The sequence below is a fragment of the Globicephala melas genome, chromosome 1 (assembly GCF_963455315.2).
Source record: "Globicephala melas chromosome 1, mGloMel1.2, whole genome shotgun sequence".
Classification (NCBI taxonomy): domain Eukaryota; kingdom Metazoa; phylum Chordata; class Mammalia; order Artiodactyla; family Delphinidae; genus Globicephala; species Globicephala melas.
In genome coordinates, this window is record NC_083314.1 from 87,589,180 (window position 1) to 87,608,107 (window position 18,928).

Here is an 18,928-nt window from a genome sequence, read left to right on the forward strand (position 1 = left end):
GAGGTACCGTCTCATTTCTTTAACACCTTAAAAAAGTATCTCTCGGTATATGTATTAGGGTTCTCCAGAGAAATAGCACCAATAGGAGAGGGGTGTGTGTGGAGAGAGAGAGAGAGAGAGAGGTGACAGAGGTTAAGGAATTAATTGGTCCACTTGATTGTTAGGTCTGGCAAGTCTGAAACCTGCAGGGCAGTTAGCAGGGTGGAGACAAAGGGAAGAATTGGTGCTAGTCTTGAATCGAGGCAAAATTCCTTCTTGCTCTGGGGACCTCAGTCTTTTCTCTTAAGGTCTTCAACTAATTAGAGGCCCACCCTCGTTATGTTTTACTCAGAGTCTACTGATTTAAGTGTCAGTGACATCTAAAAAATACCATTGCAGCAGCATCTGGATTGGTGTTTGGCCAAACAACTGAGTACCATATTCTAGCCAAGTTGAGACATAAACTTAACCATTGCAGTAACATTTTTTTTTCCTGATCTAATTATTTTTCTTTCAATACTGTGGACAAGCTTCAGCGAACTGAAATAATAATATATATCTGTAGTGTACACTGTTCAGAACTCTAATGTACCCCTCCCTCAACCCCCAGTTATATTCATGTTTTTTGCTGGATTTGTAGATGAATTTAATTTCTGTGTCTTCTATTTTACAATACATGTTGTCATTTGAAGAATTCTTTGGTTTAAATCCAAGTTTAAAACACTTTGTTAAATAATGAAAAAATTGAAAATTTGTTTAAAAAGCAAGAATTGAGGAAGGGCAAGTGAACTTTCAATTTGCAGTTAAAAACTTAAAATTTACTGGAAACTATTAAAATGTGACTAATCAGGTCCTGAGCTATAGATCTCTTCCAAAATCCCAGTTTTATTAACGCTATTACATGAATGAGTGATTAAGGCATCTCCAAATAGATTGACAGTGCAGAAGTGGTTATGGGATATATTCATGGTTTCTTACTGAAACATACCGCCTCATTATTTTTACAGTAAGAGTAGTTCAGCTCTAAATGTGGGTTTTTCATGAGATGTATCATTAATACATTTTTTGCATCGTATTATTTTTGAGGTTTAATATAAGTATTCCAGGACTTTTAAAAGGAAGAATAATTAATAGGAATCTAGGTAGGATATTTACCAAATGCGTGGGACGGCAAATAGCTTTCTCTTGATACGGTAGTTTCCATTGATTGAATAGTGGTGCTCTGAGAGGATTCTGAGAATGGTATCTGGGCTCAGCTGAGAGAAACTGATTGATAGCTGCCAACAATAACACATGAAATCCTTGACTTTGAGACTAAGACAAGGGCTGATTTCCAGGAATTGCTGAATTGCCTTATAATGATACTTGAATTCTGTAATTAGTAGGTAGAATTCTGAATTTTCTTACCTGCATAGTTATTCATTTTGACTTATTATTTTTCAGGTTTATCCAATTCTCACACACCTGTGAGACCCCCTAGTACTTCTAGTACTGGTAGTCGAGGCAGGTGAGTATTTACATTATTAATAGCTTTATTTTTTCTTTTTATCAAGAAAAATTTCAAATACGTATTCTAAAAAGTAGACTATTATAATGAACTCCCGTAAACTTTTCACCCATCTTCAACAATGATCAAGTTATGACCAGTCTTATTTCTTCTGTACTCCTACCCATTCCCCCCGTTCTAAATTATTTTGAGATAAATCTCAGACATTTTATCATTTTACTTGTGGTTGTTTCAGTATATAGCACTATATGTATCACTTCAGTGTATATATATACACTTTTAAGTATGTATCACTTTAAGGATTTAAAAGTTTTATAACTATGGAACCATTATCACACCTAAAAAAAAATTTACTAGCTAACTCTCTAACATCAGTAGAGCTCTAGTTAATGTTCAGATTTCCCAGATTTTCTCATAAATGCTTTTTTTTTTTAATTGTTTCTTCGACTCAGATTCAGATAGGCGCTATACATTGCCATCAACCCATATGTCAAGGTCAAACTCAGTGTATTTGTTGAAGAAATGTATTGTTTGTCTTACAGAGTTTTCCTCATTTCCCCATCTTGTCATTTAAATACACTACCTTCTGTTTTTTTCTCTATATTGGTATTTAGATTGGGAGGTTTGATTAGATTCAGGTTTGATTTGAGGGAAAGAGGTAGGGAGAATACTTCATTGTGGTGATGTGTACTTCTTTCAGGGTCACAAAATGTCTGGTCGCTTTTGTTGATTCTTTTGTGATAGCACCCATTAATGATCATTGCCTTAGCTCTTTTTTTTTTTTTTTTTACTAGTTTAAAAATATTTTAATTATTGTATCATACCTTCTTTGTATATTAGTTTAGAATACTTCTGTAAAGAGAAATTTTCTGCCATCAGCTATTTGATTATGGGAATGGCAGAATAAATTGATTCTTTCTCTTTATTTACCTATTTTTATAATAATGAGTTGATTCCCAGCTCCCTCCAACAGTGACCAATGAATGTTATTAACTTTATGGGCTTATATATTTAAACATATTTTATATGTTCTAAAATTATAATTGTTATTTTTATTGATGCTTAAATTGTTCCATATTTGTCCTATCAGAACTTTTCCAAGTTGGCTTCATAGTTCTTCTGCTATAACCCCAGTAGTTGTTGAAAGCATTCTTGTTTCCTGTCCTGATGTTCCTGGTTCATCTTGTACATTTCTTGCCTCAGGCCTGAAATCAGAAATTTCTCTAGGAAATCCTGGTCATGTTAGTGGGGAAATGGTGCTTCAAGACAATCTTCTGGGTACTAGGGGCACTCACTGCTACTGAATTGTTCATGGTTTCTTATGCCTTTTTGGTGGACAGAGAGCTAAGAAATGGTAGTGTGGGGGATTTCCCTGGTGGTCCAGTGGTAAAGAATCTGCCTTACAATGCAGGGGACGCGGGTTTGATCCCTGGTCAGGGAACTAAGATCCCACATGCCGTGGGGCAACTAAGCCTGCGTGCCGCAACTACTGAGTTCGTGTGCTTCAACTAGAGAGCCTGTGTGCTGCAAACTACAGAGCCCACGTGTCCTGAAGCCTGTGCGCCCCAACTAGGGAGAAGCCCGTGCACTGCAATGAAGAGCCTGCTCGCCACAACGAAAGATCCCGTGTACCGCAGCTAACACTCAAGGAAGCCAAAAATAAATTAAATAAATAATAAATAAATAAATGTTTTAAAAAAATAAAAGAGTTAAGAAAAAGAAATGGTAGTGTGGAAAGAGTGTGTGTGTGTGTTAAAGGTAAATGTAATAAATGTCGACTGATTTTTATTCTTTAGTTTGAATAATTTAGTGCAATGTAAGAAAGATTTTATTTCAGATATATGAATGTTCTGTATTTGTATATATATGTGTGTATGCATTTGGTTCTATATTATATACTTGCTTGGCTTTTAAATTATACTTTCAATAATCAGTAGTTTTAAAGAAAAGTACAAATTGAGTGAAAAAGGTTTTCATTTTCGACAGTAATACAGTCTTAGTTATTCACTTCTCTTGCCAGTGGTTTTGCTTTGTGGACTAGATAGAACCAATTAGTCATGTACCTGTCCTCTTAGGCTATTATCCCATTAATTCAGATAAGGACTCAAAAGCTGAAACAGTGATTCCTTTGAGGACACTTCATGAACCACTGTTATTGAGGTTTCCTTCAGATGTTTGGGGGTAGAGAAGAATTTAAACGTCTTATATATAGAGAGAGAAACAATCACTATACTAATAGCCTAGACAAATGATTGTTTACTAGATTCCTTAAATGATGTAGTATAAGTGCCTCAGACCATAAAATGTATTTTTCAGGTCTTCTGAAAGTTTGACCTACGTTTTTTAAAAATTTGAAGCCAAGTTTATAATACACTCCTTTTAATTGCATTATGAAGTATCCTTATCTGCTGTAAAGTTAATAAATTGTTTTCAGTTTAATGAACATTTCATATAACTTAACAAGCTTTTCATATAATTGTTTTTATGTACACCATACAGTCAAACATATGTGACCTTTATTTGTTGTTTTTGTTAGCTGTGGGTCGTCAGGAAGAACTGCTGAGAAGACAAGTCTTAGTTTCAAGTCTGATCAAGTGAAGGTCAAGCAAGAACCTGGCACTGAAGATGAAATATGTAGCTTTTCAGGAGCTGTGAAACAGGAAAAGACAGAGGATGGCAGGAGGAGTGCCTGCATGGTAAGTTCCCAGTGGAATCTGTCAGGAATTTAAGGAGGTCACTTCACTGATTCTTCCATCTCTGCATGTATTAGTCTGGTTAGTGGTCCTGTGGACCTGTATTCATTTTTGAATTTTTATACGTGGTATAACCCAGATATCTCTTTTTCTAACTGACTTTTTTCATCTAAGTGTCAACTGTAATTGATGAGAAAAGACTTACTTGTATTAAGGACTCATTTCAACTTTTAGTTTGTAATCGGTCATTATTTTTGCCATGATTCTAAATTGGGTTCTAGCTTGTTCTAAATTTATTAATAATTTCAATAGTCACATTCAGTCTCAAGCTGGAAAAATCCTTGGCTATTTTCCCTGGACCAGTGAGCTCAGGATTACGACCGCTGACATGAAAGAAGTTTAATGCTCACAGAGTTTTGTGATGAGAAGATTGCCTTTGGCTTATGAATTATTAACCATTTTAGAATTCCTCAGCTAGAACATTTTATAAAATTTATAGTATAGAATGAAGGAAGGCCCAAGTCCCTCCTTATTTAGAAATTTTGATCTTGGTTTTTTCTTCCTACCTACACTTATGTCTCATTTTCTACGTGGTTGGCACATAGAAATTTCAACTATGTAGATTTAGAGGGTACTGTTATCTCTTCACTCAGAACTTGGTTTGGAAAGTACCCCCAAAAAACAGTGCAAAATGGTGGTGAAAGATTTTACATTGTCACAATCTTCCTATATTAGTAGAATGATAAGTGGGCAGAAGAATATTTCAAAATGCTTTTCAAAAGCTATGTGACAATAAGGACCTACTGTGTAGTACAGTGAACTATATTCAATATCTTGTAATAAGCTATAATGGAAAAGAATTGACAAAAAAGTGTGTGTGTGTGTGTATATATATACACACGTATATATACACACATATATATATAACTGAATCAATTTGCTGTACACCTGTAACTAACAACATTGTGAATTAACTATACTTCAATTAAAAGAAACGGTTAAAAAAGCCAATATAAAGGGGAAGAAAAAGCTATGAGACAGATTGTTGAGTGAAAAATAGTGTATCATAGTCAGCTCTCTACAGGAAAAGTATAACCCTATGCTCACTTCCCAATCAATGTGCTTAACAGTTTAATTAATTCCTTTATTATCCAAGTGAACCAATATTACAGAGACTGCTCCCTAAAATCATACATTAACATGCCTGAATAACTTCGGGGTTATTTTCGTTCTTTTATGTTACTAATATGATTTCAAATAATTTTATAATAAATAATAGTAAATTCCAAAATAATTTTAAGTTATGTCAGTATATCATGTTGTATATACATGTTGACAAAACTTTAAACACACAGAGACACACATGCATGCACGCACACACTACGAACAGTATGGATTAAATGTTTCTTCAAGAATTGGTCCTTGCTTTGTTTTAGTTGAGCAGTCCTGAGAGTAGCTTGACACCACCTCTTTCAACTAGCCTGCATCTAGAGAGTGAGTTGGACGCATTAGCAGGCCTGGAAAACCACGTGAAAACTGAACCTACAGATGTGAATGAAAGCTGCAAACAGTCAGGGCTCAACAGCCTTGTTAATGGAAAGTCCCCAGTTCGAAGTCTCATGCACAGGTCGGCAAGGATTGGAGGAGATGGCAGCAGCAAAGATGATGACCCAAATGAAGATTGGTGTGCCGTCTGCCAAAATGGAGGGGATCTCTTGTGCTGTGAAAAATGTCCAAAGGTCTTTCATCTAACTTGTCATGTTCCAACACTTCTTAGCTTTCCAAGGTACAAGTGAAATAACTGATTTTTTGTTGTTTATTTTTATAAGCTAAAGAAGTAACAAAATTATTCAGGGCAGATAGCCTTCTTAATGACTGCCTATTACTCCATTACCTTCTAGAGAAATTAACAGCTGAATGAAGAAATGGGCAAGATCTAAGTTGTGCATTAATGTTAAAAAAAAAATAGACTATTTCTTGGCCTTCAATTTATACTTAATATAAGCAAATTAGATAAACCTGTAAATTATGAGGTGCAAGAGACTAGGGTATTGAGAAACTTAGTTGATTTCCTCTTGAAGATAATTTTTTAATCTATTGCCATCAATTTTAATAGGGTCTATAATAATGGCTTTATTTATGAATAGTATTCAGTTTGAGGCAACTCTATTGGATCTTACCAAAAACTTACTTTTCTAATGTTTGAAAGCTCTTGAAAGGCACTTTAAAGAAAAAAAAACAAGTACTTTGTAAAAATACCTTTAATGTCTTGAATTTTTTGAGGAATAGCTTCATCTTGACCACTGGAAGCTGTTAGTTGGTAGTGCCTACCTGAAGCACAGTGTGCAGATTTCTCAGCTTTCTCAACTTTTCCTATTTGGAATGTCTTTTAGTCATTAACTTTGGAACGGACAGTTACTGAATTCGTTATTTAGAAGAGAAGATGGTACGGTAAAGATAAAGATTGGGGCAACATATGAGCATTGTCCTCAGACTATATGACCCCCTTGGCGGCTAAGTCTGATTTCAAGCATTAAAACATTCATTGATGAACATCCAGTGCAAGCTGATGATTCCAGCCAATACAGCAGAACAAATGTGCTGGGCTGGGTTACGATACCTGTAGTCTGGTCGTAATTCTGTAGTGAACTAACTTAATTAGCTTGGACGGTTCACTGATTTTCAGGGATTAGTTTCTGCATCTACGAGTAGTAGAGTTTGGATTAGAAGAGCTATTTTTGTTCCCTTCCATTTAACATATTTATTATGTTCGTGGTATTTTGTCTCCAGTTGATTTCAGAGACCTTAAAATAGTAGAATCATACTTATTTCTTTAAGCCTTCCTTCTTCCCCTACCCTAACCCCCTGGTTTTTTAAGTGAAAGTAAACCAGTGTCCTTGGGAAAACCCAGCTTCTTTCTGCCTATAGATGAAAGATTCACATTTTTTCTCAGATTCCTGAGAAGTAATGATTTTAGTTGATTAATGCTACCCTTTCTGAAAAATTCAGCCATTAGTATTAGAAAAGTAGTGGATATATGAACAGTGCCAGAATATTTTTCTGAAGCATTGTAATTCTTACCTAAATCTTAGAAGGTGTAGTCCTTTGCCACAGATGTATTAAGGACCTTCTTTTTCTTTACTCTTTTAGAAAAAAACATTGGCATTTTGGTCTTAAAATTAAGGCTTTTCATATTTTTGTTTCCGTTGGATAGTAACATCTGCTGGAACGTTAGAATTTTGCCACTGAAAGCTTTCTCTCAAAGGCAGATGCTTTGGAAGGAATTGAAACTGTTGACACAGTTTTAGTATAATCCCTAGACTTAGAATATATATATGATGAGGAAGAGAAAGGGGAGAATGCATTTGAAGTAATCAAATTGGAGTTTATGGTTTGATAGAAATCCTGATACAAAAAACTATTGACTGAGCAGATTTAAAAGACTGGCCATGAAAAAGTAATTGTTATATTTTTGGCATCTTTAATACATGCCAAAACAGTACGAGATACCCGAGGGACTGTATCGTGTACTCCTTTCTTCTTCATGCATATGAGGTCACTGTCATGGTCATACTGGGGTATTGAGAATTGGTCTTATGCTGCAAGTGCTGATCATCAGCTTTGTGCTATGAAGAGACAGACCCCTTTTGAATAGAGATAGTGGGGTTATATTGCTTTCCAGAAGGTAATCAGTTGAAGAATGGAAACATTTGGGGAAGCTTTTATCACATAACTTCACTTTATGAGATGTGGCAAAAATAGTACCTCTCTTTTCCACAAAAACTGGAAAGGAAAGAAAACAAAGAAACTGGAAACTTCCTCTAGGGAACTAGCTTCCTTAGAGTGGGTTTTGTTATAATTACATGGACTAATTGCCTATTTCCTTCTTTAGTGGGGACTGGATATGCACATTTTGCAGAGATATTGGAAAACCAGAAGTTGAATATGATTGTGATAATTTGCAACATAGTAAGAAGGGGAAAACTGCACAGGGGTTAAGCCCCGTGGACCAAAGGGTAAGTGTCAGATAAATTGATTTATTATTAGGGATTCTGTAGTTGTGTGGCTATACATCTTTTTTTTTTTTCTTCAGTGTAATATACATATAACCTGATAAATTTTCATTTTTTAATCTCATTATCTGATAGTATGTTCATAATTTCTGAAATCTTTGTCTGTAGCCCTCAGCTCTAGGCTCTTAGATCTAGCTTCCTCATACTTAACATTTCCCAGCGAAAATCTTGATTTCTAATCCTCTCCTTCAAAAAGCAAAAGCAGGGGACTTCCCTGGTGGTGCAGTGGTTAAGAATCCACCTGCCAGTGCAGGGGACACGGGTTGAAGCCCTGGTCCGGGAAGATCCCACATGCTGTGGAGCAACTAAGCCTGTGTGCCACAACTACTGAACCTGCACTCTAGAGCCTGAGAGCGACAACTACTGAAGTCCACGTGCCTAGAGCCCTTGCTCTGCAACAAAGACATGCCACCCCAATGAGAAGCCTGTGCACCGCAGCAAAGAGTAGCCCCTGCTCGCCACAACTAGAGAAAGCCCCCGCACAGTAACAAAAACCCAATGCGGACAAAAATAAATAAATTTATTTATTTATTTATTTATTTTTAAAAAGCAAAAGCAAGAAAATAACGACATAAAAAACTGCATCCTTCTCTCAGTAATTCCCATCATCAAATGGTACCACCGGTCATCTCTGTTGCTCAAGCCAGCAATCTGTTAGAAGAATCAGGAATGACTATAATACCATTTTCTCACTTCCCCAACCATTACCTTCTGAGACAGCCATCATAGTTTTTCATCTGCACTATTGTAATATCTCTTTGCTGAACTCCCTGATTCTACTCTTGCCCCCTTACAGTCCATTTTCTGTGCAGTACATAGTGTTCTTTTTTAAATATGTAAACAAGTCTATCACTTCCTTGCTTAAAATCTTCTAATAGCGTCCCATCATATTAAGAATGAAATCCAAAATCCTCTCATCATTTCACTCAGATTTCTTTTGATCTGGTCTATAGTCTGATCTCCAAAGACAAAATATCTTTCACGTAGTTCTGTGGTCCTTACAGTTACGTTTGGCTTTGATCTAATGTATAAACTTGCAAAATCCATCTTCCACTATCTTTGAGGAGAAGGTATGTGTTTAGAGTATACAAACGGATATTAAAAAGTTTAAGCATATAAACACTATAAATGTAAAATGCATATCAATTTACTTCTGATTGTACAATGAAATTCTAGAATTGGACTGAGAAGACACAGACAGTTTTTATTTAATTTTGAGCCTGAGCAGAATCCTTTCAAGAAAGGGAATGGCATGTATCTTGCCTGCCTCAGGGAATTAAAATGAGTAGCAACAATCATAAATTGTTGTACAAAATGCTGTATGTTGCTTTAATGACTCTTTTCTATTTGTATAAATAGTTAAGAGGTAATAGTAGGTAAATTACCTGAGTTATCAGATGAGAACAAAGGCACTCTGTCTTTGATAAGTTCATTTAAAGTAGGACAGAAGATAGTCATAGTCTCAAACCTAAATAGAAAACAAGGTAGTTTTCTTTGGGTGTATATTTAGTTGGATAGCTAGTATGTAGGAGGCTTATCTTCAGTTTGTTGTAATAATGCTTTGTACTGATAAAGTTCTTATTCTTAAGAATATCTTTTTAGAGGGAAAACATTTCATGGGTTTTCCTTTCTTTTCTTGGGCCAGAAGTGTGAACGTCTTCTGCTTTACCTCTATTGCCATGAATTAAGTATTGAATTCCAGGAGCCAGTTCCTGCTTCGGTGAGTTGTTTACCTTAGTACCTTCCTGTTGAAGAAGTTTTAGTATAATACTTAAGGGTATGGGCTCTGGCCTTAGACTGCTAATGGTAAAACTCAGGCTTGAAGAATCTCCTCAACCAAGGTGCTCAAATTCTCTTTTCTAACACTGTTTCTTCCCTCATTGGGTTATTTCAAGGATTCTTCTGTACAATAACCTGTGTAAAATATGTTAGCATAGTACCTGATAAAATTTCTGAGTAATAAGAAGTACTTGTGATGTTATTAGGGCTAAATGGCTATGAGATTCACTTGATAAAATTGCAGTTTGTTTTTAAAGACCGTTGCTGTGATAAAAACTTAATGAATTTAATTTCCACTTCTTTCATTGGGTTGGCCAAAAAGTTCGTTTGGGTTTTTCCATAAGCTGTTGCTTTTAAAATGGACATAAAGGATACAGGTACAGGTATAATGGAAAGAGTCTTGAACTAGGAATCAGAAGACTTAACTTTTCCTAGTTCTGCCGTTAACCAGCCTTATAACTGGGGAAATTACATAATTTTCTGCCTCTACTTTTTTTTTTTTTTTTTTTTTTTTTTGCGGTACGCGGGCCCCTCACTGTTGTGGCCTCTCCCGTTGCGGAGCACAGGCTCTGGACGTGCAGGCTTAGTGGCCATGGCTCACGGGCCCAGCCGCTCTGCGGCATGTGGGATCTTCCCGGACTGGGGCACGAATCCGTGTCCCCTGCATCGGCAGGCGGACTCTCAACCACTGCGCCACCAGGGAAGCCCTGCCTCTACTTTTTTAACTGTACAGTGGGAATATTGAACTAAATTATTTCTAAGGTTCCAGTTCTGTGATTGATTCTAGGATCTATATCTTAGGGAGAAAATAACTCTATATAAGTATTAATTTGAACAAAAGTGTAAAGTTGAACCTTGCACACTGGTTCTGCTTCATAAGCCCTCTTTTATGAACATTCAAGATTAAGAGAAGACTGTGGGAAAATTTGCAAGCCAATGCCCTTTGTTTATCTTACAGGAGATTTTTGTAAGGAGTAAAGTCTCTAAAATTCCATAGTAAAAGGAATATCAGGGATGCTCAGTGCCTTATAAATGGTATAAGAATATGCAACATATATTTACTTGCCGTCAGTTGTTGAATTAAGATAATATTGGATACCAGGCCTGTTACAGAGCATTGAATAGTAATTTGTTTACTGGGTAGGCTCCGGAATGGATTTTAAAGTACAAAAGGTCTAGATACAAGGAAGATGTTTTGTTCAGATAGTAATCATCTGATACCAGGAAGTCTGTCTGTTCTTCAAGTTTAGGGACTTTACAGTAGAAGATTACTTTCCAGTGTTTTCTTTTCATGAACTATTTAAATAGTTTCTCCATGTTCAGTTATTTTGCAAGGATACAAATTTTTGGCCAAGAGTTGCAGCCAGAACTCCCAAGTATAATCCTAAATGATTAATAAAAATTTATCTTGTGTTACTACAGACTTTTCCCCTCTATTGCTATGTCCAGAGTTCTCTGTGATACAAGGTTTTATCCTCTAAAAGATACCCTATTCTAATAATAACAATACATTTTGTAATCTTTTTCCCTTTTTTAAAAAAAACAGGAGTCATACAATTCTGATGGGCTAGATTTGTCCTTAACACTAGTGGTTGGCTACCCTTGCTGATTGCTTTTTTTCCAAATTTTCTTATTAAAGATGGAACTTTGGGTCCTTCACTAACCATGGACACTGCCACATATTCTGAATATGATTTGATTTTCATGATGTGCATGTGACAGAAGATTTAAAGTACAATTCATTATACTCAAAATTTGCATGCAGCTGGCTCGATCAACACATGTTTTTCTCTAAAATTAATATGCTTTGCATTTTCAAATTAAACACTTCGGCATTTTTTGAGAATCCTTATCTATCCTTATTTGTTTCTTTAGATACCAAACTACTATAAAATTATAAAGAAACCTATGGATTTATCCACCGTGAAAAAGAAGCTTCAGAAAAAACATTCCCAACACTACCAAATCCCAGATGACTTTGTGGCTGATGTTCGTTTGATCTTCAAGAACTGTGAAAGGTTTAATGAAGTATGTTAGCTTCCAAACTATAGAGTCTTGGATTAGTAGTTTTTGTTTGTTTGCTTACTTGGTTATTGGATTTTGTTTTTCCTGCCAAGAGATTTTTCTGAGTTGATTTCTAAAATTTATTCTGCTTCAGTTCTGTCAAAAGTAAAATTTGATTGCATCCACAGCTCCAAAGAAAGTTTACTGTGTATAATTTGAAGTATATACTTAAATATAATGTATTAAATTAAGAATATTATTGGATATCCCTTTCTGTACATGTTGAGAGTTGAGATAAGTATAGAAGATAGTCTGTAGTTAAGTATATTTTGTGGGAAATGATTACAGACAAGCCTACATTTGGGGTACATTTAGGAAAGGCATTTGTACCAGTGTCCTTAGATTTTGTTATTGACCATATAAATATAGAACCTTAAAACTATAAACTCACGTGGCTCATCTTGAATAGTAGCCCAGAGTGTATAATTTTGAGTTATCTGATCTCAGTGTGACTTTCATTAACTTTGGTTATGTATTATTTTGAGAATAAAGATGAGCTATCCATACCTTTAGAAGAAATCTGATAGATATTTACCTCCTTCAAGGAAATTTTTGTTATCTTTGGGAAGCTCAAGTCTCTTATTGTTCAGGAATATTTTCATTATTGTAAGAGAAGAAAATGGATGAGACTCCACAAAATCTTCAAAAAGATTACTACTAAAATCTTTATTGCTGATAAAATTTGGGTGCCATATGAATGTTATTAAAAAATCAAATTGAATCATTTAACGTGTACTCATAGTTTCCCCTGGAAGCATCTAGGTGACTTTTTAAAATAAAAAATTTTTTCTTATTAGGTGACAAGTTCTGGTCACCTTTATAGCAATGTGCCACAGAGAATATAGTAAAACCTCACTCACTTGAAGGTAAATTAATACAGTCCCAAGTTTCTTGTGTTATTTTCTAATTCAGTTAGATTATTTTCAAATAAGTATACTTTCATGAACCATAGCTAACATTTGCCAGGAAGAAGACTCATTTTATCTGCTTTAATAATAGTTAACTAAATTATGATTAACAAATTGCCATACAGATAGAATACTGACTTCGTGGTTGTTGAAAGTTTGGTAGTTTTTTAAAAAATATTTCTTATATCATTTTTTTCACAAATATTTTTCTCTTAAATATATTGATGTATTCAAACCAACTCCTACTCAGGTTGACCTCACTAATTCAGAATTTGAGACAATTTTGCAGTAGCTTTAGTAATAGCTTTGTTAAGAAAGGGGGTCCATGTTCTGTATAATTTTAGAAAGCACTTGATCTGGTCATAGCAATTTGTTCCTCCTAGTATGGCTGACTTTCGTCGCCAATCCTATGCAGTCTTATAACTTTAGAAAGGATTATAATTTCCCTTTTTTTTTTTTGACTCTGGTATCCTTTTTAGATGATGAAAGTTGTTCAAGTTTATGCAGAAACACAAGAGATTAATTTGAAGGTAAGCTTTTCAGACCATGCAAACTTGGTGAAGGAATATGCATTACCAATAGGTGAATATTCCTATCTTTTGCTTGCAGGCTGATTCAGAAGTAGCTCAGGCAGGGAAAGCAGTTGCATTGTACTTTGAAGATAAACTCACAGAGATCTACTCAGACAGGACCTTCGCACCTTTGCCAGAGTTTGAGCAGGAAGAGGATGATGGTGAGGTAACTGAGGACTCTGATGAAGACTTTATACAGCCCCGCAGAAAACGCCTAAAGTCAGATGAGAGACCAGTACATATAAAGTAAAATGACATGAACTTAAATCAATTGTTTAAAAAAAGAAAAGAATGAAAAACTTTTATTTAAGTGTTGCTGGAATATCCTGCCTACAGTGGGCACCTCCTTGAAGAAGCGGATAGCTTTTACACAGTATTAGATTGAAATAATGGACAGAAAACACATTCTTGTCAAGAAAGGGGGGAAGGACTCTATTTGCAACTTTAAAAGTAAAAACAAAAGCGAAAGTAAAATGATTTGAAGACTTCTGTTACCACAGAGAATGGTTCTGATTTTTAGAATGGGCAGATGTTGATGATCACTTGGTATTGATTGGTGCAGATACTGAGTGTTCAAGTACTTAAGGGTCATGTCACTGGTTAAATTGTCTCTTTGGAGTAGAGTGCACAATTATTAAACCCACTTTTATGCCTCCCCCTCCACACATATACATACTGGCTTATTTTCTAGTTAAAAATCAAAGTTGCTCAGATTCCACTTTGATGTCAGTGCAGATGTGCATTGCATCATGCTGTTATATTTTCTCTCATTTTGATGCTGTTGGGCCTTAGTTTTATATTGATTTAAAGAACTCAACAATAGTTTATTTTCTGTTCATACTTAAGAGCCTAGGAAACATGACCATTGATCATCATTTAATCAACTTTAATGTTCTACTGAAATAAATATGGTAACCTTTCAGTAGCAGATCATTTACAGTAGTCATTTCCAGAAGACACTTCCACAGAATTGCACTTCCAAATCAAATCATCTGATCATAGTTATTCCCGTGAAAGGTAGAATGTTTGTTTGAAAATTAATCTAGTTTTCTGTACATTTAAAATTTGATTGCGAAGGTGACAGCTGGCTCTTATCCAGTCTTCCTTCATATCAGTTTTCTGATAGACCACTATTGGCAAACAGTAATCTGTCAACTACCAAATGTGTAAAATTTTCTGTATTTCACTTTGTCTTATTTGTAAATAGTGAACTAAAACTTCTGGCAGATCAGCAACATTTGCTGAGCCTGTTTTTTAAGCTAATATGTATTCTTACTAATGTTCCTATCAAGAATGGATTTGTAATATATGCTGTCTATTTCTAATGTTCACATTCATATTTTGAGGTTCTATCTTATTTTAATAGAGAACAGACTTCTCAGAAAATCTTCAGAAGCAGCTTATTATTAAAATATCAAAATATTGAAATAAACCCGGTGGGGTTAGAGTACTCATCCGTCCACCAAGTGGGACATTTGCATGGACTGGGGGCTTAAAGGACGTAGAAGAGACCTGTAAGTATATCCTGAAAATGAGCCAATCAATCCCCACTTGAATGGTTACTGGAGTAAACCCACCTTTACTACTCTGATTTTAGCACCCGAGGCAGATAAACCACCTTGGCTCTGTTTCATTTTTCTTCTCTTCATTTGTGATGCTCAGATCCAAGATGCGTGTTCTAGACTGTGTACAGGCTTCTCTTTTGTTGAGTTAAAAATTTTAGTCCTACTTTTGTATGGACATGTTAGAATGTAAAGTGACCAAAATAGAAGACTTTCCATTAGATATTTTTCAGACATCAGCAGATTTGTGGCAAATCATTTGCCTTTTTAAAAATTCAGCTTGAACAGTTCAGACAGTAGACTACTCAGAAAAAATTATTTGACATAATTGTCTAAGAGGTAAATATTTTTTAGTGCGTATTGAATCAAATAAAGTGCTCTAAAGAAGTTATTATACAAATTTCTTTGGGTTGTTTTTCTTTTCTTAACAAGTGGTGGGGGTAAAAATGAATATGATTCAAGCCTTCTGATGGTATATTGGTTTTATTATTGCTACTGACTTCATTCTGTGGCTTTCTTTTAGCTTCTTTTTCAGTTTCTTTATAAGTTAAACTTCAAAACATATACCAAACTTTTATCATTTTACTCAAATTTTAAGTTCTTTAAGAACAGGTTTCTTATAAAAAGGAGAAAATTGTTTTAAAATGCCTTTATGTGTGCATTTTCCTCTTTCCCACAACATTCATGATTTCAGTTTATCAGGAGACTTACCGAAGGGCACATTTTTGGAAAGTGATGAGTAACAGTATAACTTCATTTTGCCAAGCCACTGAGTTCTAATATTTTATGCTTGCTCTTCATATGAATACTTTTCACGAGTCTTAGATAATAGGTTCTACCAACGGGGGCAGAAACAAAAATTTTAAGTAAATATTTATTTCTTGATATTTGGGGCCTTAAAAGGTAATGTGTTTCATTCAAAACATTTCCATGTTAGATGGCGTTTTTGTTTTCTTTTAATTTAAGATTAGTTCTTAAAAAGCTACTTATTGCCAGCATTTAACAGGCTTCATTTCTCTTAACAGAAGGTAGTTCATACGGCTGAGGAATTACTATTAAATTATATAGCTAGCAACAAACCACGTTTAAGTGAAGGTATTCACTTTAGATTTCATTAAAGCTTTTTTCTTGCACATTTATCATTGTGTTTCTAAGCTGATTTGTTCAGCACTAATATGACTGTAAAAAAATATAAAAATTTAAATTGGTATTCAGATATATTACATGTTTTCCTACTCATTTATGTTTTAAAAAGACAAATATTGATCCCTGAAGGTGTTTGTTTTGATACTCCCTTACATTTGTATTCTTTGTTAAAAGGCAGTATTTTTGATTTGTAGATGTTAAATGTTTCCTTAAAAGCTTGCAAACTTTCACCACACTTCATTTTTCATTTTCACTAAGAACAAAGTGTTCCTCAGTCTGTTCCTCTGGCTTAAATTTGTCTTTTTGTAGCACTGAGTGAAGGAATTGCTTTGCAACGTGAAGTATGTATGTGTTCCAAAGTATGGTTAAATTGTAGGTCATGCGCTATATTGAAACATCAAATCATTACCACAGAGAAAGGTTAAGGCATTGAATCCACTGTTGAAATTATTCTTTTTGGAATCAACAAGGTACTTTCTGACTTCTATTCTTATATAAGGGAATTTTAAATAAATTTTAAAGTTAGTTAATTCTAATTTTTTGTTATAACACTTCGAGATTTTTAGTTAATCCAAAGAAATAATGCTTTTAAATACAAGCAAAAGGTTTATGGTGTGCAAATTATAGATTTACCAATTACCTCAGCAGGTATCCTGCCATGTAACTATTAGTGATTAGTTTTAATAAGCCAGTAGACTTAGGTTTTCTGACTATGCTCCTGGGTTGTGGCCTACCATACATTATTAAACAGTCTCTTAGTAGTCAAAATGGGAGTAAATGCTGTGGCCCCCTCTCTCTTGGCCTTTTAAAGTCCTTTACCCATGCTCACTCACATACAACACATGAAGTATAAAAACCTCATTTCTTGAGGTCAGCACTGCTTATTTGCATACTTAACTTTGGATCAGTGAGTAGTTTTATAAAATCCAACCTCCCCAACTTCCCTAATTAAAACAATCAAGTTCTTAATTCATACCATGAATTCTTACACCATCTATATTAATAATCTGCTGGAGGTGATCCAAGGTTTAGTGTATTGCAGCTTGATCATATACCAGACCTGGATGTTTTATTTCTCTCACAGTTATCTCCTCCTTGATAAAGCAATAACACTGCTTTAAGTCTGTTGCCTAATAGCATGTCATAATCCTCTCCTGGATGGTGATTTTATAGGAAAGTTTGTATGCATATCACCCAGTCTATCTTTTAAAAATTAAGGAATTAAATGTATGCTGGAGCTAATGACAATATATTGTGGCATTTTATTTTAAAAATTGGGGAAAGTTGCATATTTTTTTAAAAGTAGGCATTTGAGTAAAAGAATTGAAGGTACTTTTTTAAGAAAAAAATTTATATGCCACAGTTTACATAGACCTTTCAGATTTCAACATGTACTCTTGGATATAATGGTTTGTTTTATTTGGTCAAAATGCATGTATAGCATTTCTTCCATTTAGTTCCTTGTGTTTGCCTTCGTGGTCTTTTATATATTTTTTATTGTATCTGAGAAACAAAATTATCTTTGAAAATAAGTCAATTTGGATATATTTGTTATGATCAGACTACAAAATGTACAAAATTAAGTTTAGCCCTTTTCTAGAAAGCAAGTGATCTTTAAAATTAGAAATACTGTTCTTTTAAATTCACCAAATTTGTATGTGGGAAGGCACTGAAATGATTTTGTAAGTGCCACTGCAGTACTCCCTTTCAAGTGTGGCCTAAATTTCAATCTTAAGAACGAAATGCATGTCTGCTCCTGGTCTGAAAAATGTAGGTATTAACTATGTTTTAAATCACAGTGAAACATGTATATAAGCCTAGAACAAAAAGATTTGTGCAATCTGAAAGCCTGTTGATTTTCTATGTAGACATACCTACACACGAAAGGGTTAAATTCACATCCTTACTAGTTCCTTGCTTCCAGTATTTCAACTCTTCTCCCCTCATTATTATTATTACTAATATTACAATTACTATTATTTTTGCACATAGTTAACTACCCGTCAATATGATTCTGAAAGAAAAAGTGCTGTTTCTGTGGTATTGTATTCTCTAAATCATCATATTTAATTTTTTTAAACAAGGTTGCAGTTTCTAATTGTTCCGTTCCTGTGTTTTTTGCTGGTGTGTAATAAAAGCAAGATTTTCTTTTCATGGTTATTTAATACATTAGCTACCTGTAAATATTTCTTGTTATAATGCTCTGGAATGTGTTGTAGAAGTTGTATTAGATTAGTTTAAAGCTTTGTTTGAAAGCCACATTGTTTTGGTTATTTCTATTAAATTAGAAAATTGAAAAATTTTTCAAATGAATTTCTTTTTTTTTCTTCCTCTTTGAGTTGAGACTTAATCATTTAAATTTATTTTTAAAATTTATACTCTGTGCAGGGCACTGGAGATATTGTCATGAACAAGATAAAATACAGTCCCTTTCCTCACGTGTTTAGACTCTGTTGGAGAATGATGAGTGCTATGGTAGGGATTAACACATAGGAAAGGATCTAACCCCAAATTTTGTTGGTCAGGGAAGCAATCTCTCTCACTCATAAAAGATAGGACCAGGTAAAAGAGAAAAGGAAAAAAGAATAAATATACAGAAGCCTAAAAATGAAAGAGAACATCTGTGTATTCCAGGACCTGAAAAG

General features: G+C 34.5%; 1 protein-coding gene across 2 annotated transcripts in view; it reads left to right on the forward strand.

Annotated features, from left to right (window-relative positions):
• TRIM33 (tripartite motif containing 33) overlaps window positions 1-18,580 on the forward strand; it is a 152,052-nt gene extending 133,472 nt beyond the window's left edge. The window contains exons 13-20 of one of the 2 annotated variants that reach the window (XM_030869113.2): window positions 1,423-1,486; window positions 4,023-4,182; window positions 5,616-5,965; window positions 8,072-8,195; window positions 9,898-9,972; window positions 11,907-12,059; window positions 13,483-13,533; window positions 13,613-18,580. In XM_030869113.2, the coding sequence (XP_030724973.1) occupies window positions 1,423-1,486; window positions 4,023-4,182; window positions 5,616-5,965; window positions 8,072-8,195; window positions 9,898-9,972; window positions 11,907-12,059; window positions 13,483-13,533; window positions 13,613-13,825 (1,190 nt within the window). In that variant the 3' untranslated portion in view covers window positions 13,826-18,580. The remainder of the gene's footprint in view (window positions 1-1,422; window positions 1,487-4,022; window positions 4,183-5,615; window positions 5,966-8,071; window positions 8,196-9,897; window positions 9,973-11,906; window positions 12,060-13,482; window positions 13,534-13,612) is intronic. The other variant, XM_030869114.2, reaches the window with a different exon arrangement.
• The last annotated feature ends 348 nt before the right edge of the window (window positions 18,581-18,928 follow it).